Source organism: Festucalex cinctus, chromosome 4, assembly GCF_051991245.1.
Source record: "Festucalex cinctus isolate MCC-2025b chromosome 4, RoL_Fcin_1.0, whole genome shotgun sequence".
NCBI lineage: Eukaryota > Metazoa > Chordata > Actinopteri > Syngnathiformes > Syngnathidae > Festucalex > Festucalex cinctus.
Genome location: NC_135414.1, coordinates 20,515,130 through 20,541,093, shown reverse-complemented (window position 1 = coordinate 20,541,093; position 25,964 = coordinate 20,515,130). Strand labels below are relative to the sequence as shown.

Below are 25,964 nucleotides of genomic sequence, written 5' to 3'. Positions count from 1 at the left end.
TGTGTCGTTGGCTGCTTGGGACTTCATATAATTCACTGGACACACCTGAGAGGTGCAGAACAGTACCAATTGTAAGGAACACACACTGGAGAGAAACCTTTTGCCTGTTCACTTTATGATAAAAGAGTCCATGTAAAGGCACACTTAAAAACGCACACTACAGTCAATCCCGGGTGAGTTCCGGATACGTTTGCGTTCTGTTTGAGCAGTGGCATGTAGTTTGTCCTAGTTGCGTTGCCGTACTACTTTTGCTGAGAAAAAAAAAAAAAACACGTTTCGGTAGCCAAACCCGACAGGAATAATTCTTCCCGAATAGCCGAACGTACTGAAACCTTGATATAGTGCGAATTTATTGGAGTAAAACGGCATTAATTAAATCTCCGTGTTCGGCTAAATTCGTTTCGGTGTACGTGGAAGCTTTTCGACCTAGCTTAGCTTATTTTGCTAGTTGCTCACAAAGAGCTACTGTGGGTTTTCCACGTATCGCAAAGATCAAAGTGTTGTGATTATCGTGCGACAATGTGTGCAAAACGTTTGAAAAACGAATACGAGGATGAACTTTACCGAACTAAAGAGAAGAAGGAGCGACAAAGTCAACGACTGGACGCTGGTTTCAAGCAGCCAAGCGGTTTGTACACTACTTACACTACTTGTTTAGTCGATGCTTTCTTTTCCGAGACTTGCTTATTTCGGGCACTGTCAAGTTTGATTGTAATTGTATTGGAAAACCTTTTACAATAAGTTGTTGTCGTCATTTTTGCCAGCAAACTTATTACACATTACGTGACAGGAGGTGAAACAGTTTTGAAGCTTTATTTTTATTTTTAGAAGATCCTCCGATTTAATACTCTGATAACAATAACGTTTCGGGTTTCCCTACTCCTCAATGAAAGCAAACAAGTTGTGCAATCAGCGTTTGAATTTGATTTACTGGATTTTTAGAACCATCACATTTCTAACACCATCACGCCCAGACTACATATGGCTATAATGGCAGAGCAATAACTACGGTACACACAACATGTTTCTCAGACAGTGTTGTGGAAGTAAGAACTTTTATACAAAGCAAAACAGAATGAGAGGAGCACTTTATGTAACCAACATGCATACAGTGCCATAGCAACACAATGAAACTATTTGAGAGCACACGTTAATGTTCCCGAGTGATACTGCTACATTTGTATAAACAACGTCAAAGTCCCAACACAAGCTTGAATGCACAAAGTTGGACTTGACCAAACCACCTTTTTGTTTTCTGTTGTACTGCAGATCTTCATCGTGAGCAGCAGGAGTCAAAGCCGCCTCACGTGATTGAGGATGAGAAGCCTGAGAGCTCACCCATCAAAGAGGAAGAGGAGGAGGCTGATATCACCAAGTTTCCATTCTTTGGTATCATTGTGAAGAGTCAAGATGATGAAGAGCAAGGTCAGTGGTTTTTGGCTTTCATTAACAGAGGGATACCAACAATCTGCCCACATGTAGAAATGTATGATCAATAATACACAACATCAAAGTCACAGTGTAAGACTTTACCAAATCAAAAGTTCTTCTGTCTTGTAGAGGAAAGTGAAAAGCATCTTCCTTCTGAGCAACAGGAGTCACTGTCATCTCATGTTAAAGAGGAAGAGGAGGAGCAAGAGTCTCACCACAGTAGAGAGGAGGATGTGCTAGAGACTCTACACATCAAAACGGAAGTTGAGTTGACTGATACCGCCAAGTTGCCGTTGACTGGTTTCCCTTTGAAGAAAGAAGATGATGGTAAAGAACAAAGTTATGAGAACAGAGCGGGTGAGCCACCAAACCGTAGCTCAAATCAGCACATGACAACCGATTGTGATAGAGACCACTGTGGAGGATCCCAAGCAGATGGCCTCTTAGCTCCGCTATCAGACAGTGATGACATAACGCCACATTCTTCTTTTGATGATGAACACTCTGAAAGTGAAATGGCATCTCAGACTAACAAAAGACACTGGGACTGTTCAGAGTGTGGGAAAAATCTGGGATCAAAGTATGGCTTGAAAGCACACATGAGGTTGCACATAGGGGAAAAACCTTTTTCTTGCTCAGTTTGTGGCAAAATATTGTCTACTCGAGGAAATTTGAAAAGACACAAACGTACGCATGCTGAGCAGAAACCTTTTGCCTGCCCAGTTTGTGGTAAAGGATTCACTGTGAAGACAAGTTTAGAAATGCACACAAGAACGCACACTGGGGAGAAACTTTTTGCCTGCTCAGTTTGTGACAAAAGATTCTTTTCACAGGAAGCTTCCAAAAGACACCAACAAACACACACTGGAGATAAACCTTTGGTGTGCTCAATTTGTGGAAAAGGCTTCTTTGACAAGGGAAGTTTAATATCACACAAAAGAACACACACTGGAGAGAAACCTTTTGCCTGTTCAGTTTGTGGGAAAAGCTTCTCTGAAAAGGGAAACTTAAGAACACACACAAGAACACACACTGGAGAGAAACCTTTTGCCTGTTCAGTTTGTGGTAAAACATTCCATGCAAAGTCACACTTACAAGCACACACCATTACTCACACTGAAGAGAAACCTTTTGTCTGCTCAGTTTGTGGGAAAAGATTCTCTAGAATTGGAAATCTAAGAGCACACAGAATAACTCACACTGGGGAGAAAGCTTTTGCCTGCTCAGTTTGTGGTAAAAGGCTTTCCACAAAGGGATGTTTGAACAGACACATTACAACGCATACAGAAGAGAAACCATTTCCCTGTTCAGTATGCGGGAAAACATTCTCTCTAGAGAGGTATTTAGTAAAGCATACAAAAACACACACAAGTGAGAAACTTTTTTCAGTTCAGTGTATGGAAGAAGACTCTCTCTAGAGAGATTCAAATAAAAGGTAGCAGAGCCTGAGCCCCTCCAACATTAAAGAGCAGCCAAGTGTCTGCTTTAAGGCCCTGAGTGGTGGCATCCGAGGCTCAACCCCTATAAACCTGTAGGCAGTAACGGGTCACAATACTGCCTACGGGCTACGAGCACACCTGTGAAGAGAACGCTGGGTGTGACTATCTCCCAGCTGGCCTGGGAAAACCTCGACATCCTGGAACGGGGATTCCCACATTTGTGGCCCCTTCGACGGATTCAAGGAATTTTCCAATCCGCAATATTAAGACTGCCCCAAATTCAAGCATTCAGCAAACATGCTATAAAATGTCAAAATAATGACCACAACATGTAGACAGCATGAGTAGACACCCGTTGATACAGTTTATCAACAAAAAAAGTGGATTTGTTGTTGATTTGCTCTTTAAGAGCACACCTGTGAGGAAAAGGAAAACCCCTCCTCTCGCTCTCCTTCCAGCCAGCCAGCTGGCAGCCTCACATTTCTGCAAGCAGGGGTGAGCTGCCATTTTTGTTTGTTATTTTCTCTTGTTTCTGTGTGATGGTAAGCAATTGTATTTTTATTCCATGAATACTAGGTAAAATGTTATTATTCTCCCAGCAGTGAGAAATTTTGTTTGTTTTGTCCTTGGTTCACCCTGGAGTCCTTTTGCTAAGTTGATGGTAACTCTTTCTGTAAATAAATAATTTTCAGTACAAGTGTGTCAGTGCCTGCTTGGGACTTGTAGCCTTCATGTAATTTAATTTCAATGATAACCACAGACAGAATACAACACAATAGTAGGCTACTGCTAAATTTCCCCTTTTAGGTCTGGGACACAAACGTTCCTCGTGAGTGTCTTTGTAGTCAGCACGATGGTTACGTGGCTACCCAAAAATGGCAACTCCTGTACCTAATACAAAAACATCCCTAAAAGTACAATAAAATTATAGTAACTCAGAATAAATTTACTTTTTTTCAGGGAAGAGTTCAAATTAACCAAATCACAGAATAGTTGGTTAGTTTTTAATAAATTGCGTGTTTATTTAACTTTTGAACGTCTGTTCTTTGACAGGAAATCAAAAAAGCACTTTGGTAACGTTACAATGCTTTAATTTATATTGGCAAAGTGGCAACGTTTATATTCAGAAATGAAGAAGACTACCCCTATGCTAGTAGCGTACTTAAATTACCTTATGCTGCATAAAGAACGCATTTCAAAAAATAAATACAATGAGTCGTTTGTCCAAGTTGCGTTGCCGTACTACTTTCGCTGCAAATTACCACTTGGCTACATTAGCCAAGTGGTGTAGCCACACTAGACGTGCTTCACGAAACCGAATTAATTCTTCCCGATTTGGTACCGAACGTACAGAAGCCTCGACATAATACGATTTCACTGGATTAAAACATCATTAACTAAATCTTGGTGTCCGGCTAAATTGTTAACGGTGCACGTCGAAGCTGTTGATAGCTTCTGTTAGAGCCACTGTTTGTTTTCGACGTGACGCAAAGATCTAACTGTTGAGATTATCGTGCGACAATGTGTACAAAAACGTTTGAAAAACTATTTCCATGATGAACTTTGTCGATAAAGAGAAGGACCGACAACTGGACGCTGGTTTCAAGCAGCCTCGCGTTGTGGGACACACAGCAGGTTTGTACACGTCTTCCTTCCTGTTTAGTCAATGCTTTCATTTCTTATATTTATTTCTTTGTTTAGTACGGAGCACTCCTTGCCTGTCATAATTTACAATTTTTTGGTCACAGTTACAATTTCCACTTTAGGACCCAGGCTAGGGAATGAGAGTCGTGCCTAATAGTTTGTTCATTTTACACTGAAAATCTGAGCTTGTAGCTCAGAACAACACGCAACGCTGAAGTTGAGTGCTCCTGTCACGTCACAGTTGTACAAACTTGGAACAAAACATCACACTGCTGATTGCGTGTGTACAGATAGCTAGCATGAATTTTATGTTGAGCTGGTGAGATTCATGCGACTTGCTGAGTTGGAGTCAGAGCCGACGTCAAGGAAGAGTTTACGATTTTAAAAACACAAACACCTTTTGTCATATGTTTAAAAATGTATGTATAACTTCTTGACAGTCATCGCCCTTTGGTCCCATATGATTCCTGCAATTTTATTTTACTGATTTTAGAACTGCTTAAGGGCTTTTAATAAATGTGATTGTGCCTCATATGTATACATGTTTTTGATCAACCTTGTCAAAATCATGTACTACAATACACAACATCAAAGTCACAATATGAGACTTGACGGAAAATACTGACTTTGACAATTATATGTTTATCTCCATGTGTCATGCAGACATCAATGCAAGATGTCTTAATCCTGAGGAGCAGGAACCAGAGATTTCCTACAATGAAGAGGACGAGGAACTAGAAAGCCACCACATTAAAAATGAAGAGCAGGAGGCTGATATAACCACGTTGCCACTGACTGTTGTCATTGTGAAGAGTGAAGATGATGAAGAGCAAGGTCGGAAGTCACAGCTTCATCCTAATCAATGTAAAGAGAAACGAGGGGCGGAGCCTCCAAGCTGCAGCTCAAGTCAACATATGACAACAGAAGGTGATAGAGACAACTGTGGAGGATCCCAAACAGGCACTCCCTTAGCTCCACTATCAGATAGTGACGACATAACTTCACACTCTCCTGACAATGACGATAATGAACACTCGAAAGGTGATAAGACACGTCACACTCGAAAGAAACGCCATAAATGTTCTCAGTGTGGGAAAACCTTTAATGTCAAATATAATTTGAAAGTACACATGAGAACGCACACTGGTGAAAAACCGTTTCCCTGCTCAATATGTGGTAAAAGCTTCTCCGTAAAGGGATATTTAAGAACACACACAAGAACACACACTGGAGAGAAACCTTATGCCTGCTCAGCTTGTGGAAAAAGTTTCCCCAGACTGGGACAGTTAAAAACGCACACAAGAACACACACTGGGGAGAAACCTTTTGCCTGCTCAGTTTGCAGTAAAAGCTTCTACATAAAGGGAAGTTTAATCAGACACAAAAGAATACACACAGGTGAGAAACCTTTTGCCTGCTCGGTTTGCAGTAAAAAATTCTTACTAAAGTCACATTTAAGAACACACACAAAAACTCATACTGAGGAGAAACCTTTTATTTGTTCAGTTTGTGGTAAAAGCTTCTCTGGAAATGGAAATCTGAGAACACACACCAGAATTCACAGTGGGGAAAAGGCCTTTGCTTGCTCAGTATGTGGTAAAAGATTTGCTGAGAAGGCTTGTTTGACGAGACACACAAGAACTCACACTGGAGAGAAACCTTTTCCTTGCTCAGTTTGCGGTAAAAAATTCTCTGTAAAGGGAGGTTTAATTAGGCATACAAGAACGCACACTGGAGAGAAACCTTTTTCCTGCTTGATTTGTGGAAAAAGATTCATTCAGAAGGTACAATTGGGAATACACACAAGAACACACACTGGGGAGTAATCGTTTACGAGCTCCTCCCTTTAGAGGAGGAGTTCACCAAGTTGCCATGTACTGGTGTCATTGTGAAGAAAATGATGAACACTGAAAAGGTGATGATGTCACACCGACAGGAAACACAGCGAATATTCTCAACGGGACAAAACTTTTGGTAAGATGGATCGAAAGAGATGTGTGATGCTCCATATGTACGGTAAAAGATTTGCTCAGAAGAGAAACTTCAATGTGTGCATGTTAAGTAAATTCTTCTTGATTCTTTTCAATTGGTTTTGTTGTTAATTTTTCTATTTTAATACAATAAATGTTTGTTCTTTATTTATACAAACCTAGAATAACTGTACAATGGTATGATTCTGTATTTCATATATGTATGACTTTGTATCTCCTTGGAAGAGCTTCTAACAAGATTCTAAGTCCAAATTTGACAGTGCACACAGGTATACACAATGCTGAGAAGCTATTTACCTGCAGTGTGTGTATGTCCACAATAAAGGATGAACTCATAAGTGTTAGGTTGAGAAACGTAGGAGTTTTGATTAGAAGTGCAGCTGTAGATGAATCTTCAAATAAACTAAAGAAACTGTGATATATTTACTTTGAGTGTTTATGTGGTCCTAAATAAAATAAACCCTACTTTAGAGTGTATGCAAGTAGTTATTTGACGTCAATGACTAATGGTAAAATATTCACTCAAAAATTCACATTGACGACACACACAAACACTGAAAAAAAATTCAGCTGTCGTGTGTGTGATAAAAAAATAAAAATAAAATAAATTCCATGTCCATGAAAAGTGATCACTCAAGCTGCGAATACTTTGTCAAATAAATTCACTTTTTGTGGTAAGATGTATATGATCCTGATTAAAATACAAGTCTTCAAACTGTGACGACTGATATGCCATGAATGTGTATAAACAGTACAAAACTGTCCGTAAATGTCTTTAGTCACGCCTAACTAAATATTTCCATAGGTGTTTTTTTTTTTCCAGCTGCTCTTTGCGTTTGACAACACCTAAGGCTTAATCAATGATTTAAAATTAAACAATTATATATATATATATATATATATATATATATATATATATATATATATATATATATATATATATATATATATATAATAATAATTATTATTATTATTATTATTATTATTATTGTTACAGTATATATTTTGTCCAAGTGGCGTTACCGTACTACTTCCGCGATCGCTCTACTGTTTACACTTTGTCATCAAACCACTAATCTGAATATATGACTGGATAGCCGATAGCCCATACACGCCGTGCATGCCATTGAAGCAACAGAGCGGCCATCTTGCTCCTCCCATCTCGCGAGCAGACTACTGTATACAGATTGGACATATATAGGGCGGGGGGGGGTGGGGGGGTTGTGATGGAGTGGTCACTATTTTTAAACAAGTTAAAAAAAAAATTGAAGACCCCCGTTTTCATTTATCGCTCAGTTCCTTAGACCCCAATATTATATTGTCAGAAGCATCTTTTGTTGAATTACAGTTATAATGCTTTAATTAAAAAAATCCAAGTTTCCTCCTGTAAACATCATTAAGCATATAATTTATACATGTATTTAAGGCAAGTTGGAAAATGTCTGAAGTCCTCTTAATTATCCATCCATCCATTTTCTTGACCGCTTATTCCTCACAAGGGTCGCGGGTCCTCTTATTTAGGTTTAACAAATTTAAAAAATCATAAACCATGCTGTTTCTAGTAAGTACTGTCTCAAATATCCTCCAATTTTGATACTGTAAATGTACAGAATCTAGAATATAGTATGCCGAGAAACGTTTCTTGGGAGGAGCAATATGGCGGCTCGCGGCTTCAAAAGTCTTGGCCTCGCGGTTATCCAGATATATATTCAGATCAGTGCATCAAAAACGTCGCACTAAACAATTCTTTCCTAATTAGTACTGAAGGTACAGAAGCCTCAACACACAATCCCCATCACTGCTGTACTAGGGTAAAATATCTTTCTATTATTAAATCTTGGAGTCCGCATAAACTTGCCTCAAGTGCAAGTTGAAGCTTCTCAAGCTAGCTTAACTTAGCTAAACTCGCTCGCTGCTCATATGATAAACATCGCTGAGCAGATCAAGTTGTGATTGTAAAGTGTATGATCATTGTGTGAAAATGTTCGCAAGAATTACTGAAGAGTACGAGAAGACACTTTTTCGAACAAAAGAGAAGAACGAGCGATATCGCCAACACCTGGACGCTGTCTTCAAGCAGAAAGGTTTGTACACGTCTCGTTTCAGATTTGCTTTAATACATACTGTATATAAATAGCGTTAAACTTTGATGAACTCTTTCAGTGTGTGGACGTGAGCGTGGCTGTATTTCCCCCCCTGGCAATCTGAATCTAATATGCCTAGGGCCTCATTTTTGTCATTTAAACCATATTAGCAATTGGACAGCTTCTTTAACTAATCAGATTTCAAATGGTAGTGGCAAGTTTGACATGTGAGGCCAAAACTTAAAATGCTGTATCTTCTAGATAGAATCTTTACTATGAGGATATGATGGTGTCCCGGCACCATTACAAGGTATAAGTACGAGGAACACCATTAAATAATGTTCAGCCTGAAATTTAATGTTTTTGATCTTCCAATTGCTGAACTGCTCAATCACCTTTGAACTAGGGAACATAGATAAATTCTCAAACCTCATAATTATATGTAACGGATAAATACTGTAAAAACCATGTACAGTATAAACAATAATACACAACATAATAGTCACAACATGGAACTTTGTCAAATCATGTGTGTTTGTCTGCTTGTGCCTTGCAGATGCCAGTGAAACATTTCTTGATCCTGCTCAGCAGGAGCCAGAGTTGGCTCATATTAAAGAGGAAGAAGAGGAGGATGAGGCCCTTTACATGAAAGAGGAGGACATTACCAAGTTGCCATTAACCATTGTCTTGTTGAAAAGTGAAGATGAGGAAGACCAAGAGCTGGAGTCACAGCTTCATCCCAGTCAAAGTGGGGTGAACACAGGGGCAGAGCTTCCAAACAGCAGCTCAAGTCAACACACGAGACCAGAAAGTGATGGAGACCACTATGGAGGACCACAAGTAGACAGCCTATTAGCTCCACTATCAGAGAAGGACGACATAACGTCACACTCTTCTGACACAGATGAAGACGAACAGTCCAAAGATGATGTGACATGTCACACTGATGACAATTGCTGGGAATGTTCTCAATGTGAAAAAACATTTTTCAACAAGTCATCATTGAAAAGACACATAAGAACACACACTGGAGAGAGACCTTTTGCTTGTTTATTATGTAGTAAAAGATTCACTCAGAAGGGACATTTAAGGAAACACAAAAGAACACACACTGGAGAGAAACCCTTTTCTTGCTCAGTGTGTGGTTTCAAAGTAAATCAAAAGTGTACTTTAACAATTCATATGAGAACACATACCGGAGAGAAACCGTTTGCGTGTTCAGTTTGTGGTAAAAGATTTACACTGAAGTCCGGATTAGTGAAGCACACAAGAACACACACCGGCGAGAAACCTTTTGCCTGTTCAGTTTGTGGTAAATCATTCACAGTGAAAATCGATTTGAACAGGCACACAAGGAGACACACTGGAGAAAAACCTTTTGCCTGCTCAATTTGTGGTCAAAGATTCACTCGAAAGGCCAATTTAGGAAAACACATAAGAACACAAACGACAGAGAAACCTTTCTCCTGCTTAGTGTGTGGTCTTAGAGTTGATCAAAAGTGCAGTTTAATAACTCACATGAAAACACACAATAGTGAGAAGCCTTTTGCCTGTTCAGTTTGTGGTAAATGTTTCTCTCTAAAGGGAAATTTAGTCAGGCACACAAAAACACACACTGGAGAAAAATCTTTCACCAGTTTAGGTCAAAACAGTAAAGACTGAGCAATATTGGCACTTATTTTTCTTGCGTATTTGTTATTTTCCTTCAACAGACATACAAAAAAAATAAAGTCTGCAATAAATCCTTGGAAGGAGGGCTTATGTTCTTCCACTTAGCACAATGAATGTGATATTTCCCATTAACAAAATAACTCCAAACACTCTGATATGTTTACTTTTACGTGCCGTTTTGTAATGTCGAGATTATTATAATATTGGCTAAATGATATTTACACGAATGTCGGCACATCACAGACCTAATTTCTTGATGTTTGAAAATAAAGTCAAACGATATTAAAACTACTGGGTACGTCACAAATAGGAAAGCAAATACAGTACACTATCTGTGTGATATTTTTGTATGACAAGTTTCCTTTTACCTTTTGTTTGTCTCCCCCTGGCTGTTGTACTCAGAAGATCAGTGGTTGTACTGTATTAATTTCTGCTCAATAAAGCATTTCAGGAAAAATGAAAAAACTACTTACGCGACAACAACTTCCGGGTCGCGTTCGGATTTGTGAGGGTCAATTTGACTCGGCACTGGCAGCTACTGAAGCGAGTTTAGCTTATCTTGCTAAACACCACAATCGAGACGCGATTGTTATGAATGCAGCGCTAAACAGTGATCAAGTTTGAGTGCACTTGTTGTGATTGTAGTGTAAAGATGTGGGCAATAAGTGTGAAAGAAGAGTACGAGGAAGAACATTGTGGAACAAAAGATGAGAACGAAGAACGACAACGTCGACTCATGGACGCGGGTTTGAACAAGTTTCAAAGTTTGTTATACAGAGCAGGTTTGTTCACTTTTTACTCCCAAGCCATTGGAATTTATTTTATTTTTTTTTAAATTATTTTTTTAAATCAGCTTTATTGAACCATAAAATACATACAGAACTGCATACACGAAATAAGCAAAATGAAACATATATTAGAGTCTAATATATGTTTCATTTTGCCCTGGCATTGTATGTGTCTAATAATTAGACACACATAATAATGCCAGGGGTTACGTACATCCAAATAATGTTTTTTTAATTTATTTTTTTATTATTTACAAATATTGACAGTTTTTGGAGTCTTCCTATTGTGAGTCATAAGTGATATTATGAATGTGAAAGAGCGTGAAGTTGGGTTTTTGATTTACCATACTTGCATTTATGAATATTTTGTTCCCTAAGTATTAACAAATTAATAAAAAAAATATATATTCCCATTGCAATGAAAATTCTCTGTAAAGATTCCCAACAACACAGAAAGTCTGTGTGTGCACAGATTGATAATAGATGTTGAATTTTCTCTGGCTGGTTTCCACAAAAAAAGAAGAAAAAAAAAGCAGTTTGTGTCGATGCCCCTTTTGAACTTGGTCATACAATGGTTGGCTGGATAATATTTAAAATTTGGAATACACCAGACCTTTTTCCAATTAATGAGCATAACAAAACAATTCCAATAGGACACAGCATACGAAATGGTGACAATATTCTTCTGAGCAAAGCAAAAAGATTCAGAACTTTATTTATTTTTTTGCTTGTGTTATGAAAATATCTGCAGAATTTTGGATCTGAAGGTTTGTAACACATAATACTGCATTGTCAAACTGGAACAGTTTTACTCAACTAACAAACAATGTTTGGAAAAATACATGGCTGGTTTGCCAAACATTGCCAAGTGAAGTCAGTCATTATCGAAAATCTGATATCAAGTCCATGAATGAAAAGAGAAACAATTTTTAATTAGTGCTTGCTGTTTTCCCAAGAACAACCATGAGCTTTGAATTGTTTTTCACATCATGATGTTTAACTCATCAAACTATTTTGTTTTTTATCTTCCTGTGCTCTACAGGCCCGGATGAAAAATGTCTTAATCCTGAGGAACAGAAGTCAGAGTCTCTTCACATTAAACAGGAAGAGTCAGAGAAGCTTCACATTAAAGAGGAAGAGGAGCCAGAGCAACTTCACATTAAAGAGGAGCCAGAGCTCCATTACATTAAAGTGGAAGAGGTATTTGAGCACCCTCACATTAAAGAGGAAGTGGAGGAGTATGATGTCACCACATTCCATTTGATTGGGGATGTGAAACCTTTGAAGAGTATATGTGAACACAAAGATAAAAGTGGGGACAACAGTGGGGCAGAGCCTCCAAGCAGCAGCAGCTCCAGTTACTACATGACAACAGAAAGTGGAGAGCACTGTAGAGGACCACAAGTCAACAGCCTCTTAGCGCTGCCATCAGATGATGACGACGTAACGTCGCACTCTTCTGACACTGACGATTTAGCACCATCGTCAGATGACAACAATGCATTGTCGCACTCTTCTGACGCTAACAGTTTAACTCCATCAGATGACGACGACACTACGTCACACTCTTCTGAAACTGACACAGACACTGGCAATGATGAAACCTTTTACAGTGATATGACGTATAACGCCGACGACCAAAGCAGGGAATGTTCTCTTTGTGGACAATCTTTTGTCCTCCTGTCTCTTTTGAAAATCCACATGCGTATCCACGCTAGACAAAAATGCTACACCTGCTCAGTATGTGGTAAAAAATTTGTCAGTGATGGTTTGGACCTACGCCATCGTTTCCATAGCGAAAACATTTCTCCCACCATATTGCCGGTCATAAATATGGCAGCTTTCAACAGGGAAAGACTTGAAAATCAAGACGATCTTTCATTTTCATGCATTCTGTCAAATATGGATGGCGCGAGCAAGAAGAAGTATCTGGAAAAACTTGACCAGGCAGGTATGCGCGATCCGTACGCCTTGCCAGGTTATCTTTTTTGCGCTCTTGAACACTGTAAGATCGGCGACCTTCCCAACCTGCGCTACGATGATATTTTGAACTATATCATTTGTGCAACATCGATGTATACTCAAGAAGAGTTGAGAGAGTATAAGAGCCTTGACGCGTACAAGTATTTCGAGGATGGGCACGTCCGTGAGACCGGTGTATGGGAAATACCTGGCAAAGAGAGCTATCTCATCGTGTCAAAGGTAAGAATCTTACGGGAAAGCAATCCTTGGCAATGAAATTTCACACCACTTACCATACATACTATTCATGACTTTTCAGGTGACGCGTTCCCAGCTTCAAAATAAGCCGCCACTGCGAGTGTGGGTTGTGGTCCAGAAAAAGGGCAGCGTGCTATCTTGTCACTGCACTTGCATGTCAGACCTGTCTAAGCACTGTTCTCATGCCGTTGCCACCCTGTTCGCTGTTGAAACCCGCGTGAAGAAGGCACAGGTGATGAGCTGCCCCGATGTGAGACAAGAAAAGCCACAAGCTACTTCAATGCCGCATTCAGAGGTGGCTGACATAGACACTACAACAAACAAGATTGACGAAATCCCCGTCCCTACAAGTCCGGAGAAGGCTGCCTTTTATCAAAGTCTGTCGGAGTCTGTTGTGAGCTGTGCGCTTCTGACTGTGTTGCCAGACATCCACAAGAGGTTCATGCCAATATCGGTGTTGAAAACACTACCTCCCCCTCTGACGAGTCTTTATCAAAATAAATATGAGCGGATACATGAGGAGGATCTACGGAAAGTAGCAGATGAAGTGTTCAGAAATATGAAGATTACAGAAGAACAGGTAGAATTATTTTGAATTCAATCAAATTATATACGGGTCATTTTTCATATATTATGATTAATAGCAGAAATGTGCCCCCCCTCACACACACACACACAAATCATTTTTTCCTCATGCTGTCCTTATTTATTGATTGATTAATGGGTACAATACTCATGCTGCATTCGAGGAAGGTGGGAAGTCGGACATATGTCACTTTGAATCCCCCATTTCCGATCTCAAAGTATTCGAAGCAAATGTAAACAATACAAATGGCTGATTCCAATAAATTGCTTGTTGTTCCAGTTAAAAAAAATAATGTCTTGTTATGTAAAGATACTTTTTTTTTTTTTTTGAATAAATAAATAAATTAATGTTACCATAAATAAAAATAGATGAAGTTTAGAATCGTGTAAACTACGTTTTGCCATTCATGGTCTTGGTCCCGATGTGGTTCCCCATTGTTGACTGACAATTTAAACCAGTTGGTGAATACAAAAGCATGAATTAGCGTCTTCAAAAAACATGTTGCAAATTATGAAACTTTGTTTGGGACACATAACCTTAAAGACAGTTTGGCATTACAAGTTTGAAAAGTATTATGTTAAATTTTTTTCTGAAAAATGAATTATGACAATAATAATACAAATACTTACTCATCAGTAAAATTAATTTACATTAAAAAGGGAATTTAGTGGGCTGTATCTTTCCAGTGCTGAAATTTAAATGAAATGACGAATATGTGTATAGATTGAATATCGACACCTTGTTAATCACCCAAGTCATTTTTTCAGATTTTTCAGGAAAAATACAAAATCTAACCATCTGCATCATGAGGAGATGATTTAGGCAAAAAAAATATTTACAGTAAAAAAATAAAAATAAATGACGTAAGCAGTTATTTTAAGAGGGTGACGATATGAAAGTTACGTGATGTACTGTATGTATGCTGCAGCATTCCATGTGTTTGTTTTCCTTTCACCTGCACAGGTAGCTACTGTTGAAAAAGTGACCAGGAATCAGTCGGCATGGGCAACCACTCTATGGTACCGGCAGCGTGCAGGACGGTTGACGACCTCCGACTTCAAGGCATTGACACGGACCAGCATCGAGAGACCTTCCCTCTCACTAATCAACAGAATCTGCTACCCTGGGAGCTGTGTACTCAGTCGAGATGACACAAGGTACTGTACTTGTGCAAATTGTCATATTCTAATTTATGGTTGTAGATGTCAAAATTGTCTAAATGTATTTTATAGTCATTTTATAATGCCTCTTAAGTCATTTGTTTTGAGGACAATTATTTGACATGATGCAAATAAAAACATTGTAACTATATCTTTACTGGTCAGAACCTGCTTGTGGTGATGCTTGTATATCTGATCTTTAGTCACTAGTAGGGATGTAACGATTTCTAAACATCACGATACGATATTATCACGATATTGTGGGGGCGTTGGCGATATTTAAAAAAGATCACAATATTGTAAAAAAAAAAAAAAAGAGCTCATACTAAACAAAAAAATAAAATCACAATATTGTGCTTTTGTACATTTCAGCAATGCATATAAACCACCGAAATCTCTAATAACAATATTGAGGCACTTGGTAATGCAAGCACACGTTGATCGCTTCACAAGCAAATAAGGTTCCCCTTCATCCGACAATTAGCATAGATTTTAAACATAGAAGGCCAAAACATCCCTAATGAAAATTAAATTGCACTAATAAACTAGCCACTAGAGGGTGCTAGAACTCCACAAATGGAAATCAACCTGACTTTTTAAACAAATGTGTTCCTTTTAAATATTGTGAACATGACTACGACGATATTGTGGCAGTTTTAATATCACGATATCACGATATTGCCCTTATCGTGGCATCCCTAGTCACTAGTTTTGACTAAAGATTGACGTGTCATACACAGCATTACATGACCTGAAAATTGCGTATGATTTTTCTTTTACCAGGTGGGGATGTAAGCATGCAAAAACTGCAATGAAGCTGTACTCTTCCATCCAAGCTTCTTCTCATCCGGCCTTCACAACTAGGGAGTGTGGATTTGTTGTGTGGAAAGAAAACCCCCACATGGGGGCCTCGTGTGACAGCATTGTGAGGTGTAAGTGTTGTGGAGTTGGTTGCGTACAGATCAAATGTTTTCACTGTCTACAACAAGAAGGCCTGACCGCAGTCGACCATGATCATTCCTTTTACTGTTTTAGAGATGACTGGTGTGAAATTCCTTTAAAACAAGATGATGCCTATTACTTACGGGTGCAAGCACAGCTTAGAATTACAAATAGTAACTACTGTGATTTTGTTGTGTGGCGCAACGACACAGTAACTGTTCAGCGGATTAAGTTTGACGCCAATTTTAACATCGACACCAGTAGAGTTGATTTTGCATACAGCCATATAATTTTGCCAGAGTTGTTAGGCAAATTTTATTCTAGAAGAGTTAGGTAAATTGTATTTTAGAAATAGTGTGAAAGGTGCAATATCCATTTCTGCCATGTCACATGATTAAAAGAAAAAAATAAAATGCTATGTTGATGATGGTGCAGTGCGCAGTTTGACAATGTGTGCATGTGATTGACAAGTGTAGCCAATAACTGGATGTTTGTTGACTACAGAAACAGGGAAGTAAAGTAATTAATATTAAATAAAATGGCAATGAAAAAACATTCACCACCATGATGTATCAGGCCCTCTGTCTTTTGTTTCTTGTTTAACTGCCATTTCTTATGCCAAGGTCAGACTACATAAATGTAGCCCAAGTGTCAGGTGAGGTGCGGAGTTAGGACCTCACCCAATCTTTATTGGGTTACTTTACATTTACTATATATATATATATATATATAAAATAAAAAAAAAAGAGGACATATACAGGACCATAGCAATTGCGTCACAACTGGCAACTTCATCGTGTGGTGCGAGTGTTGGCAGGCCGCGGCATTGCGGAAGTGACGTCACTGATGCGCGACATGCGGCTGCCGCTAAATGCACTAGCCCTTAGTTACTGCTCGACGCGGTATCTATAAATTCCTCCCGAATTTGTACTGAACGTACTCAAGCCACAACGTACAGTACACCACTAATTTATTATTGGACAAGTTGGACAACCATCTTTAATCCAATATTCTTGTCCGGAACTCGTCTCGGCGGCTGAGCATTCTGAAACTTCTCAATGCAGCTTTAGCTTGGCTTCGTTTAGCTTAACTTGCTAGTCGCTAACAAAGACACGCGTTCGTAATAGACATAAAGTGTACGTGTAGTTTATGTCGTATACAACGACGACAATACACTAAATGGAGGAATTTCGTCGAACAAAAGAAGAGGCTATGTACAATGTTTTGAAACAACCTCGAGTTGAGCTTCACAGGGCAGGTTTGTTCACTACTTAATCGCACGTGCTGATCTATTATTACGAATGTTTTATTGTTCTCTCACTGTTAGGCAAGTCACTTGGAAAATGTATCACTCTACGCTACAAGCTATTTTATATCAAATGTTGCTTGGCTAAAAGCTTCCCGCTAGACAAATGTTTGATAAATTCTATCCTACATGTGCAAACTAAGCAGTGTCAATTTATCAGTACTTTACTGTCTTTTAAAGTAAGATTAATGTGATTCCCTGTTCCCATTAAACCCTGTTAAACAATCACGACTTAACCAAAGCAGTTGTTGTGTTCTGCAGACATCGGTGAAAAATGTCTTTGCCCTCAACAACATGGACCAGAGCATCCTCACATCAAGGAAGAGGAGCCAGAGCCCCACCATATTAAGGAGGAAGAAGAGGAGGATGATATCACCAAGTTGCCATTAACTGGTGTCTGTTTGAAGAGTAATAAAGTCAAAAGTCAGCGTGAAAGAGGGTTGGAGCCTCAGAGCAGCAGCTCAAGTCCACCTGTGAAAACAGAAGATGATGGAGAGCACTGTGGCGGATCACAAGCAGACAGCCTCCGGTCTCCGCAATCAGAGCGTGACAACACGTCTCTCGATGATGATGATGATGATGATGATGATGATGGTGATGGTGATGTTGATCGTGGTGATGTTGATGATCTGTCCGAACAATCTCAATGTGGGAAAACGTTTAACTCAGGTTTGAAAGTACAGAAGGAAAGACACACTGGTAAGAAACATTATGCCTGCTCAGTTTGTAGTAAGATATTTTCTCTCAAAGCAAGCTTAGATGTGCATACAAGAACACACACTGGGGAGAAACCTTTTTTCTGCCAAGATTGTGGTCAAAGCTTCTCTCAAAATGGAAGCTTAATCAGGCACACAAGAACACACACTGGGGAGAGACCTTTTGTCTGCAAGCTTTGTGGTAATGGATTCAATTCAAAGTCAACTTTGAAGATTCACACAAGAACACACACTGGAGAGAAACCTTATGCCTGCACATTTTGTGACAAAAGCTTCAATCAAAAGCATCATTTAACTGCACACACAGCAACACATACTGGGGAGAAACGCTTTGGCTGCTCTGTTTGTGGTAAACACTTCAAACAAAAGTGGCATTTAATGAAACACACAAGAACACATACTGGGGAGAAACCTTATGCTTGTTCAACTTGTGGTAAAACTTTTACTTATAAAGCAAGTCTGAAACCACACATGAGAACACACACTGGGGAGAGGCCTTTTTCATGCTCAATTTGTGGTCAAAGTTTCACTCTTAAGGAAATGTTGATAGTGCACATAAGAAAACACAATGGTGAGAAGCCGTTTTCATGCTCAGTTTGTGGTGAAAGTTTCATTCAGAAGAGAGATTTGACATGGCACATAAAAAAACACACTGGCGAGAAACCATTTAGTTGCAGTTTGTGTGATAAAAGATTCTCTACTAAGGATCAGGGCGAGAGGCACAAGTGTACTTCTTAGGAGAGCAACTGTAAATTAGCGGTGAATAGGCCTGTTACAATAACATTTTTCCCGACTACATATTTTCCCAGAAACTATTGTGATAAATGAGGTTTTGTTTTTTGTTTTTTCCCCTCATATAGTGATGATGTTGGAGCACATAAGAAATTACTCCGCACTTAATCCTTTTTTTTTTCCCTTCTTCTTCTTCTCAGTAATTGGGTGAAAGTGATTGGACATGTGAACCCTTCACAAGTCGATTTCTACCTATGTGCTACTGTTACGGGTCTATAAATCACAGAATGGGGTTAGGTCCTTAATTGAAGAAATGCTCATGCAATAAAAAGTCAGTCTGCAGGTCAGGTTAAATATTGGCACCCAGAGACAAAAAATTAGCTGTTAGGCTTCACACAAATGTAAATGATTTTAATAAGATGCCCCCCCCCCCCCCCCCCCCGCCCCCCAAATGCTTATGATTGAGATCTCTGGAACCATTTTTAAAATCCAAATGTTTTTTTTTCCTTGCCTGTAGTCATTTTAGCAAGCTGTCTTTTATTTCTGTAGTTTTAAAATGTCTTTAGTTGAATGCTTTTAATCATGTAACGCACAGTGAGTTACCTTGTGTGTATAAATGCTGTCTATAAATAAAGCGATGTCTTATGTGATATTGTCTCATGTAAAACTGCAGTTCTGCTTACCTTTTGGCTTTTGCATTAAATTGCTTCATCCGTGGTTCTTGGGCTGTAAGTTCCTGAGCAAAACAGGTCATGCCATTGCCTGAGAAAATTCATTTGGGAGTGGTCCTTATGTTAACCATGTCTATTGTGACCTCACAATCCAATCCAAGTTCCAAAATCCCATCTGCACCAACAGTCCGGTAGGTGGCAGTAATGTGCCTGAAGGCTGGTTACCAACCGCCGTTTAAACAAGAAGAAAAAAAAACAAGCAGACGGAAAGAAGTTAGCGTTTTGACTGTGTCATTTATTTCCTTGGTATTTATTTATTGTACGCACATTTCTTTGGCGCAAACGAGTTTTTTTGGTTTGTTTTCTTCGTAGTCGCAGGGGCTCGCTTTACTTCAGTTTCAGACTTCACGAGCTGCTGACTTAGCTTAGCTTGTTGACTACGAACAAAGAGAGGCCGACGTTTGCAACACAGCACTTCGCAAAGAAGAAAGAGATTGTTGTGATTATCGTGTGAAAATGTGCACAAAAAGTGTAAAAGATGAGTACGAGGAAGAACTTTGCCGAACAAAAGGGGAGAACGAGCGACAATGTCAACTCCTGGACGCTGTTTTCGAGAAACCTCAAGATGGTGTGAACAGAGAAGGTTTGATCACTTCTCACTTGCAAATGTTTGGTCCCTCTGTATCCAAGTATCAACAGGTGTAGTTTCACACTAAAGTTTCAATTTCATTCATTTATTCAACTCTTTGGAGGAAAAAAAAATCCTCAGGGCAAGCCTTTTTTTCCCCCAATTATGTTGACTACCCAGGATAGAAACAAAATAATAAAGCACACATGATTAAAAACGGATTCAAAAGAAAAAAAAATTGCCCACAATATAGAATGGTGCATGAGTTTAACAAAATGTACAATGGCTTGTCTCAAGATTTTGTACTTGTCACTAAAAAAAAAATTAAAAAAATCAAGTAATACAGAAATAGGATTTTTAGATTAACCCATGGTTGAAAAGAAAGGAACACAATACACACTGAAGAATGAAACAAGATTGACTGCCTTGTCCAAACCATGTACTCTGTGTTTGTTGTTTGTGTTTGTCTTGTTGTGTCCTGCAGATGTCAGTAAAAAAGATTATCATTCTGAGCAGCATGAGCGCTCCACGGTGGAGCAGCAGGGGCTGGAACCCTCCCACATCAAAGAGGAAGAGGAGGAGGAGGATATCACGACGGTGCCATTTATTCGTATCATCGTGAAGAGTGAAGATGAAGAAAGTGATGGAGAACACTGTGGGGGATCCCAAGCAGAGAGTGACAACACATCTCCTGGCACTGATGATGACGAACACTCTAAAGGTGATGCATCGTCTCGTCCTGACAACAAACGCTGGAAATGTTCTCAGTGTGAAAAAGCCTTTGGCAACAACTCCGCTTTGAAAATGCACATGAGAACACACACAGCAGAGAAACCCTTTTCATGCTCAGTTTGTGGTAAGGAATTCTCTCAAAAGGGAAATTTGATAAGACACACAAGAACACACACGAGACCTGCCACACTGAAAAAACAATGCTCAGTTTGTGGTATGAGATTCCGTCAAAATTCACACTTGAAGAAGCACATGAGATCACACACGGGTGGGAATTCATTTTCCTGCTCATTGTGTGGAAAGGAATTCTCTCGGAAGTCGGTTTTGACAACACACACAAGAACACACACTGGTGAAAAACCATTTTCGTGTTCAGCGTGCAACAAAAGTTTTAGTAGTCGTTCATCGTTTATCCGACACAAAAAAACGCACACTGGTGAGAAACCGTTCGCCTGCTCACTTTGCGGTAAACAATTCTCTCAAAAGGGAAATTTGGTAAGACACACCAGAAACCACACTGAACAAACCACATTGAATCCACTCTGTTCAGCGTCTGGAATGATAGAGAGTCAAAATACGCAATTGGAAACACATCTGAGAAAACACACAGGCAAAAAAATCATTTCCTGTAAAATGTGTGGTAAAAAATTCTCTCATAAGTCCGTTTTGACAATACACGCACGAACACACACGGAAGAAAAAACATTTACATGTTCAGTCTGCAACAAAAACTTCAGCGGCCGTTCGTCGTTTGTTCGACACAAAAGAACACACACTGGCGAGAAACCTTTTCCTTGCTTAGTGTGCGGTAAAAGATTTGGCGAAAAGGCACATTTTATAGTACACACAAGAATCCACACTGGTGAAAAACCGTTTTCTTGCCCAGTGTGTAATAAACGTTTTAGTGCTTTTTCAACATTTTCCCGACACAAAAGAACACACACTGGTGACAAGCCTTTTACCTGCTCCGTGTGTGGTAAAAGGTTCGCTTTGAAGACTTATTTTATGGTACACACAAGAACACACACAGGGGAAAAACCTTTTTCTTGTTCAGTCTGTAACAAACGTTTCAGTGGTCGTTCATCATTTGTCCGACACCAAAGAACGCACACTGGAGAGAAACCTTTTACATGCCCTGTGTGCGGTAAAAGCTTTGCTGGAAAGAAATATTTTATGATCCACACGAGCGCACACGCTGGTGAAAAACCTTTTAGCTGTTCAGTGTGTAACAAAAGTTTTAGTGTTCAGTCCTCGTTTGTTCGCCACCAAAAAACACACACGGACGACAGGCCGTATTCGTGCTTGGTGTGCGGTATGAGGTTAACTTGTCGCTCACATTTAGATAGACATATGACAACACACACTGGTGAGAAAATGTTTAGCTGCAGTGTGTGTGACAGAAAATTCTCTCGCAAAGACAATCTGAAGATACACAAGTGTGCTGGTAAGAAATAAAGCTGCAGATGGGAAGACAATATAAGCACTTTTAATTAGTTGATGTGACAACAGATATCAGTAAGTAGTGTTGATGGTGTGTCAGACTTTCTAAAGAACTCTTTCAGTAGTGTTGGGACTTGACCTTTGTTATTGACGGAGCTTCACTTTCTGTTTCAGTGCATTGACAGCTGTGCTTTATTCAAATTGTCTGTTGTTGGAATTTATACAATAGAGAAATAAAGCAAAAACAGAATTTTGTCCTTCGCTGTCTTTGTCATTTTTGTGTTTTGATGTAGGCACACTTCACACTGGATTCAACTTCCCAAATAAAGCAAAGAGAAACTCGACCCGTTTTGATCCTGGCTGTCTCGCTGGCGCTGCTCAAACTAGGATTGTACTAGCTGTAAATGACTGCTGGGAAAATGGCAACATAATCACTCAATTCTGCCAAAATGTTTTGGGGGTTTTTTCTCTTTGTAGTTAATTGACTACAACTTCAAAGATTTGTGAATCATCCTATTTTGATTTAATTTACAGTTTTTCACAACATTCCAACTTCTTTGGAAGTGTGCTGTATCAGGGACATTGGCAATTTAATCATGACTTAAGTTGTCCAATACCATACACATACACAATACAAGCAAATTTTTTTTTAAACAGAATAGAATACAGAATACACGCCAAGCTTCACTTATTTGTGGTCATTTACGCGTGTAATGCCACTCCACACCTGACAGAGGCAGTAATGGACAGTCGTAATTTTTTTTTCTGCCGGAAGATTACAAAAAAAAAAAGACGTGTGCAGCGTTGTTGCAACCGTAATAGTTTATTATAAATATATCTATCGTAAAACAGAATGAAATTGTTTGTGGCGGAATAAACTCGTCTCGGTACATTTGTGAAGCTTCTCCAGCTAGCTTAGCCTTAACTAGCTAGGAACAGTGAGACGCGGAAGTTAGCATCGTCTCGATAAGAGGAGATCAAGTGTGAGTGAAAATTGTTGTGATTATCGTGTGAAAATGTGTAAAATCGAAATCTTGAGAGCGTTGCTAAATCAACGTCTAAGTGCGGCCGTCGAAGAAATATTTGTAGTGTTTGAGAGAACGATAGCAGAGTACGAGGAGGAACTTTGCCGAACAAAAGAGGAGAACGAGAGACAACGTCAGCTGCTGGACGCTGTTTTCAAGCCTCAGGTTGAGTTCCATAATACAGGTTTGTTCTCTTCTACTTCAACTACTATTTGCGTTCTAAACAATATCTCAGTGTATTATGTAAATGCCGAGAAGCATCCACGTGTTATTATGCAGCTAAATTATTTTTTAATAATTTTTCTTCATGCCCTAAAACAAATGCACTGACTTTTACATTTTTGCAACCTTTATTACTATATAGGCCGCATTCATCGCATTCAACCATTTTAACCAATTACACTATACTTGATTATATTTACCATTATAAAAATCAAGCAGAAAAATAAAAAGTTGATATTGACTGAGGGAAGCTAGACTTGACTACACCATGTGTCTTTGTCATCCTGCAGATATCAGTGAAGATGATCTTCATCCTAAGCAGAAAGAATGGAACTTCAGGATAGATCAACAGGAGCCAGAGCTCCTCCATGTTAAAGAGGAAGAGCCCCTTTCTATCAAAGAGGAAGAGGCTGATGTCACCAACTTTCCATTGACTGGCATCCTTGTGAACAATGAAAATGATGACAATGGGCATTGGTCACAGCTTGGTCCCAATCAAAATATTGGGGATAGAGCGGCGAAGCCTCAAAGCAGCTCAAGTCAACGCGTGACAACAAAAGGTGGAGGATCACAAGTAGACAGCCTCTTAGCTCCACTGTCAGATAGCGACAACACAACATCACACTCTCCTGACACTGATCATGATGAACACTCAAAAGGTGATATGACATGTCACATCGATGACACGCACATTAAATGCTCACAGTGTGAAAAAACTTTCATCAACACAGCCACTCTTAAAAGACACATGATGATTCACAAAGGAGAGAAAACATTCAATTGTTCATTTTGTGGTAAAAGATTCAATCAAAAGGTACATTTGATAAAACACACGAGAACACACACAGGCGAGAAACCTTTTCCCTGCACAGTTTGTGGGATGAGACTAAGCCAAAAAGAATATTTGAAAGTGCACATGAGAACACACACTGGTGAAAAACCATTTTCCTGTTCGGTGTGTGGGAAAAAGTTCTCTCAGAAAGCATTTTTAAAGGTACACACAAGGACACATACGGGTGAAAAACCATTTTCTTGTTTAATTTGTAACAAAAGTTTTAGTGCTTATTCAACTTGTACTCGCCACCAACGAACACACACGGGTGACAAAGTGTTCAGTTGTAGTGTATGCGATAAGAAATTCACTCGGAAGGACAACCTTAACAAACACAAGTGTAGTGGTAAGAAATGAAGTTACAAACAAACTTAATGAACTTTTAACGGTGTGTTTTAAATCAATCCCTGTCCAAGTAGGGACCAAACATGGTTACTAGAAAAGTACTGTAATGTGTTCCATGGTGTGCTGTGGAGCTACAGAAAAAACGGCAGACAGAGACGGGTGCATCCTTTGTATTTATTTAGGAAAATATACTCCGCTAAATCAATATGAGGTTGTGATAATTGTTCAATATGTATTATGGAGGCCGAACCCGCTGACATTGATCCCATATGTTGTAATTAAGTGTCACATTTTTTATTTGACTCATGAGTGAACTTATAGTTGCACCTTGAGATACGAGTGCAATGGATGCAAGGCGTTCTGCTGTTTTGTTTTTTTGTTTGTTTGTTTTTTGCGTTGTGAGCAAAAAAATGTTCAGGTTAATAGGCATTGGAAAAAAACTAAACAAAGGCATATTCTTTAGCCTCTATGAATGTCTTTATGTATATGTTTTTTGAAGCTCTTCTCCAAGAACTCTTTCAATAAGTAATGTGTTGGAGCTGTTTTATTGTTCTACATAAAGTGTCAGTTGCATTAAACCATGTGGATGTGTGGAAAGTCTCAATATGATTTAACCACTTCGAGAACTATTTTTATGGGTCAGAATGGAAAGCTATGAAATAAATTCCCACATGACGTGCCTTACCATTCCACACCACTCATATTGATTGCATCCTAATAACTTAGTGTAATGGGAATTGTAACTACAAACTCATGTAATGGCAACTTGTAACACATGTTCTCCAGGTATGAACTGCAACCATGGCTTTACCTTTGTTCCATTCAGGAAGTGAGGATTTACTTGTATATTGCATATCCAAATGGTTATGCAATATCAATTTGGGATATGAAGATATGCAACTTAACGTGCTTGTATTTGGAATGTGGGAACAAGCCTAAGGTAATGTTTTTTGTTTTGCATGCATGCCTGCTAAACCCTTCATGAAGACTCAAAGCTCGAAAGTAGTACTGTTATTTTATATTGGTTCACATTTGTTGGACTGTTTAATATACGTTTTACTAAGTTTCTGTGTTCGTCTTTTTTCATTTAAAAAAAAAAAACCTTTATGTTAATAAAATGTTGAATTGCGCTGTAGTGTTCATTGTTTGGACTGTTCTGGTTGTCTTAAATACGTTTCAAGCGTTTAATAACACCTCCACATCTGGTAGAGGTAGTAAGTGTCTAGTCTGTCGCCCGAAGGAAACATGGGGGGGGGGGGGGGGGGGCGTGGGGGGGGGGGGGGCGTGGGGGGGGGGGCGTGGGGGGTGGGGGGGTGGGGGGGAGGGTGATCTAACGCCACTTAAAAGCCGAATGCTGGT

The 25,964-nt window shown here is 39.2% G+C and overlaps 6 protein-coding genes across 6 annotated transcripts; all 6 read left to right on the top strand.

The window, feature by feature from the left end:
- The first annotated feature begins 276 nt into the window (after window positions 1-276).
- LOC144017733 (uncharacterized) lies at window positions 277-3,500 on the top strand. Its single transcript, XM_077519614.1, has 3 exons — window positions 277-628; window positions 1,270-1,425; window positions 1,561-3,500. The coding sequence occupies exons 1-3, from the start codon at window positions 520-522 to the stop codon at window positions 2,847-2,849; spliced, it is 1,554 nt and encodes a 517-aa protein (XP_077375740.1). The 5' UTR covers window positions 277-519; the 3' UTR covers window positions 2,850-3,500.
- A 627-nt stretch (window positions 3,501-4,127) lies between these two features.
- LOC144017155 (uncharacterized) lies at window positions 4,128-10,599 on the top strand. Its single transcript, XM_077518442.1, has 4 exons — window positions 4,128-4,505; window positions 5,178-6,336; window positions 8,432-8,589; window positions 9,146-10,599. Exons 1-4 carry the CDS (start codon window positions 4,424-4,426, stop codon window positions 10,249-10,251), a joined length of 2,505 nt encoding a protein of 834 aa, XP_077374568.1. The 5' UTR covers window positions 4,128-4,423; the 3' UTR covers window positions 10,252-10,599.
- A 150-nt stretch (window positions 10,600-10,749) lies between these two features.
- LOC144017729 (uncharacterized) lies at window positions 10,750-16,518 on the top strand. Its single transcript, XM_077519604.1, has 5 exons — window positions 10,750-11,042; window positions 12,091-13,250; window positions 13,330-13,848; window positions 14,818-15,011; window positions 15,798-16,518. The coding sequence occupies exons 1-5, from the start codon at window positions 10,913-10,915 to the stop codon at window positions 16,291-16,293; spliced, it is 2,499 nt and encodes an 832-aa protein (XP_077375730.1). The 5' UTR covers window positions 10,750-10,912; the 3' UTR covers window positions 16,294-16,518.
- A 300-nt stretch (window positions 16,519-16,818) lies between these two features.
- On the top strand, window positions 16,819-19,132 carry LOC144017735 (uncharacterized). The gene is made up of 2 exons (XM_077519616.1): window positions 16,819-17,214; window positions 17,524-19,132. The coding sequence occupies exons 1-2, from the start codon at window positions 17,136-17,138 to the stop codon at window positions 18,714-18,716; spliced, it is 1,272 nt and encodes a 423-aa protein (XP_077375742.1). The 5' UTR covers window positions 16,819-17,135; the 3' UTR covers window positions 18,717-19,132.
- Window positions 19,133-19,664: 532 nt separating this feature from the next.
- LOC144017730 (uncharacterized) lies at window positions 19,665-22,366 on the top strand. Its single transcript, XM_077519605.1, has 2 exons — window positions 19,665-20,024; window positions 20,494-22,366. Exons 1-2 carry the CDS (start codon window positions 19,898-19,900, stop codon window positions 22,194-22,196), a joined length of 1,830 nt encoding a protein of 609 aa, XP_077375731.1. The 5' UTR covers window positions 19,665-19,897; the 3' UTR covers window positions 22,197-22,366.
- Window positions 22,367-22,931: 565 nt separating this feature from the next.
- Window positions 22,932-25,734, top strand: LOC144017737 (uncharacterized). The gene is made up of 2 exons (XM_077519619.1): window positions 22,932-23,390; window positions 23,719-25,734. Exons 1-2 carry the CDS (start codon window positions 23,198-23,200, stop codon window positions 24,615-24,617), a joined length of 1,092 nt encoding a protein of 363 aa, XP_077375745.1. The 5' UTR covers window positions 22,932-23,197; the 3' UTR covers window positions 24,618-25,734.
- Window positions 25,735-25,964: the final 230 nt, after the last annotated feature.

What these genes read in the sequence shown, in the direction of transcription:
- LOC144017733 (XM_077519614.1), top strand. Translation starts at nt 520, where the DNA reads ATGTGTGCAAAACGTTTGAAAAACGAATACGAGGATGAACTTTACCGA. An exon ending in TGGTTTCAAGCAGCCAAGCG is followed by an intron (nt 629 to 1,269) that starts GTTTGTACACTA and finishes GTTGTACTGCAG; the next exon opens with ATCTTCATCGTGAGCAGCAG. An exon ending in TCAAGATGATGAAGAGCAAG is followed by an intron (nt 1,426 to 1,560) that starts GTCAGTGGTTTT and finishes TCTGTCTTGTAG; the next exon opens with AGGAAAGTGAAAAGCATCTT.
- LOC144017155 (XM_077518442.1), top strand. Translation starts at nt 4,424, where the DNA reads ATGATGAACTTTGTCGATAAAGAGAAGGACCGACAACTGGACGCTGGT. An exon ending in CGTTGTGGGACACACAGCAG is followed by an intron (nt 4,506 to 5,177) that starts GTTTGTACACGT and finishes TGTGTCATGCAG; the next exon opens with ACATCAATGCAAGATGTCTT. An exon ending in CGCTGTCTTCAAGCAGAAAG is followed by an intron (nt 8,590 to 9,145) that starts GTTTGTACACGT and finishes TGTGCCTTGCAG; the next exon opens with ATGCCAGTGAAACATTTCTT.
- LOC144017729 (XM_077519604.1), top strand. Translation starts at nt 10,913, where the DNA reads ATGTGGGCAATAAGTGTGAAAGAAGAGTACGAGGAAGAACATTGTGGA. An exon ending in AAGTTTGTTATACAGAGCAG is followed by an intron (nt 11,043 to 12,090) that starts GTTTGTTCACTT and finishes TGTGCTCTACAG; the next exon opens with GCCCGGATGAAAAATGTCTT. An exon ending in TGAAGATTACAGAAGAACAG is followed by an intron (nt 13,849 to 14,817) that starts GTAGAATTATTT and finishes TCACCTGCACAG; the next exon opens with GTAGCTACTGTTGAAAAAGT.
- LOC144017735 (XM_077519616.1), top strand. Translation starts at nt 17,136, where the DNA reads ATGGAGGAATTTCGTCGAACAAAAGAAGAGGCTATGTACAATGTTTTG. An exon ending in AGTTGAGCTTCACAGGGCAG is followed by an intron (nt 17,215 to 17,523) that starts GTTTGTTCACTA and finishes TGTGTTCTGCAG; the next exon opens with ACATCGGTGAAAAATGTCTT.
- LOC144017730 (XM_077519605.1), top strand. Translation starts at nt 19,898, where the DNA reads ATGTGCACAAAAAGTGTAAAAGATGAGTACGAGGAAGAACTTTGCCGA. An exon ending in AGATGGTGTGAACAGAGAAG is followed by an intron (nt 20,025 to 20,493) that starts GTTTGATCACTT and finishes TGTGTCCTGCAG; the next exon opens with ATGTCAGTAAAAAAGATTAT.
- LOC144017737 (XM_077519619.1), top strand. Translation starts at nt 23,198, where the DNA reads ATGTGTAAAATCGAAATCTTGAGAGCGTTGCTAAATCAACGTCTAAGT. An exon ending in GGTTGAGTTCCATAATACAG is followed by an intron (nt 23,391 to 23,718) that starts GTTTGTTCTCTT and finishes GTCATCCTGCAG; the next exon opens with ATATCAGTGAAGATGATCTT.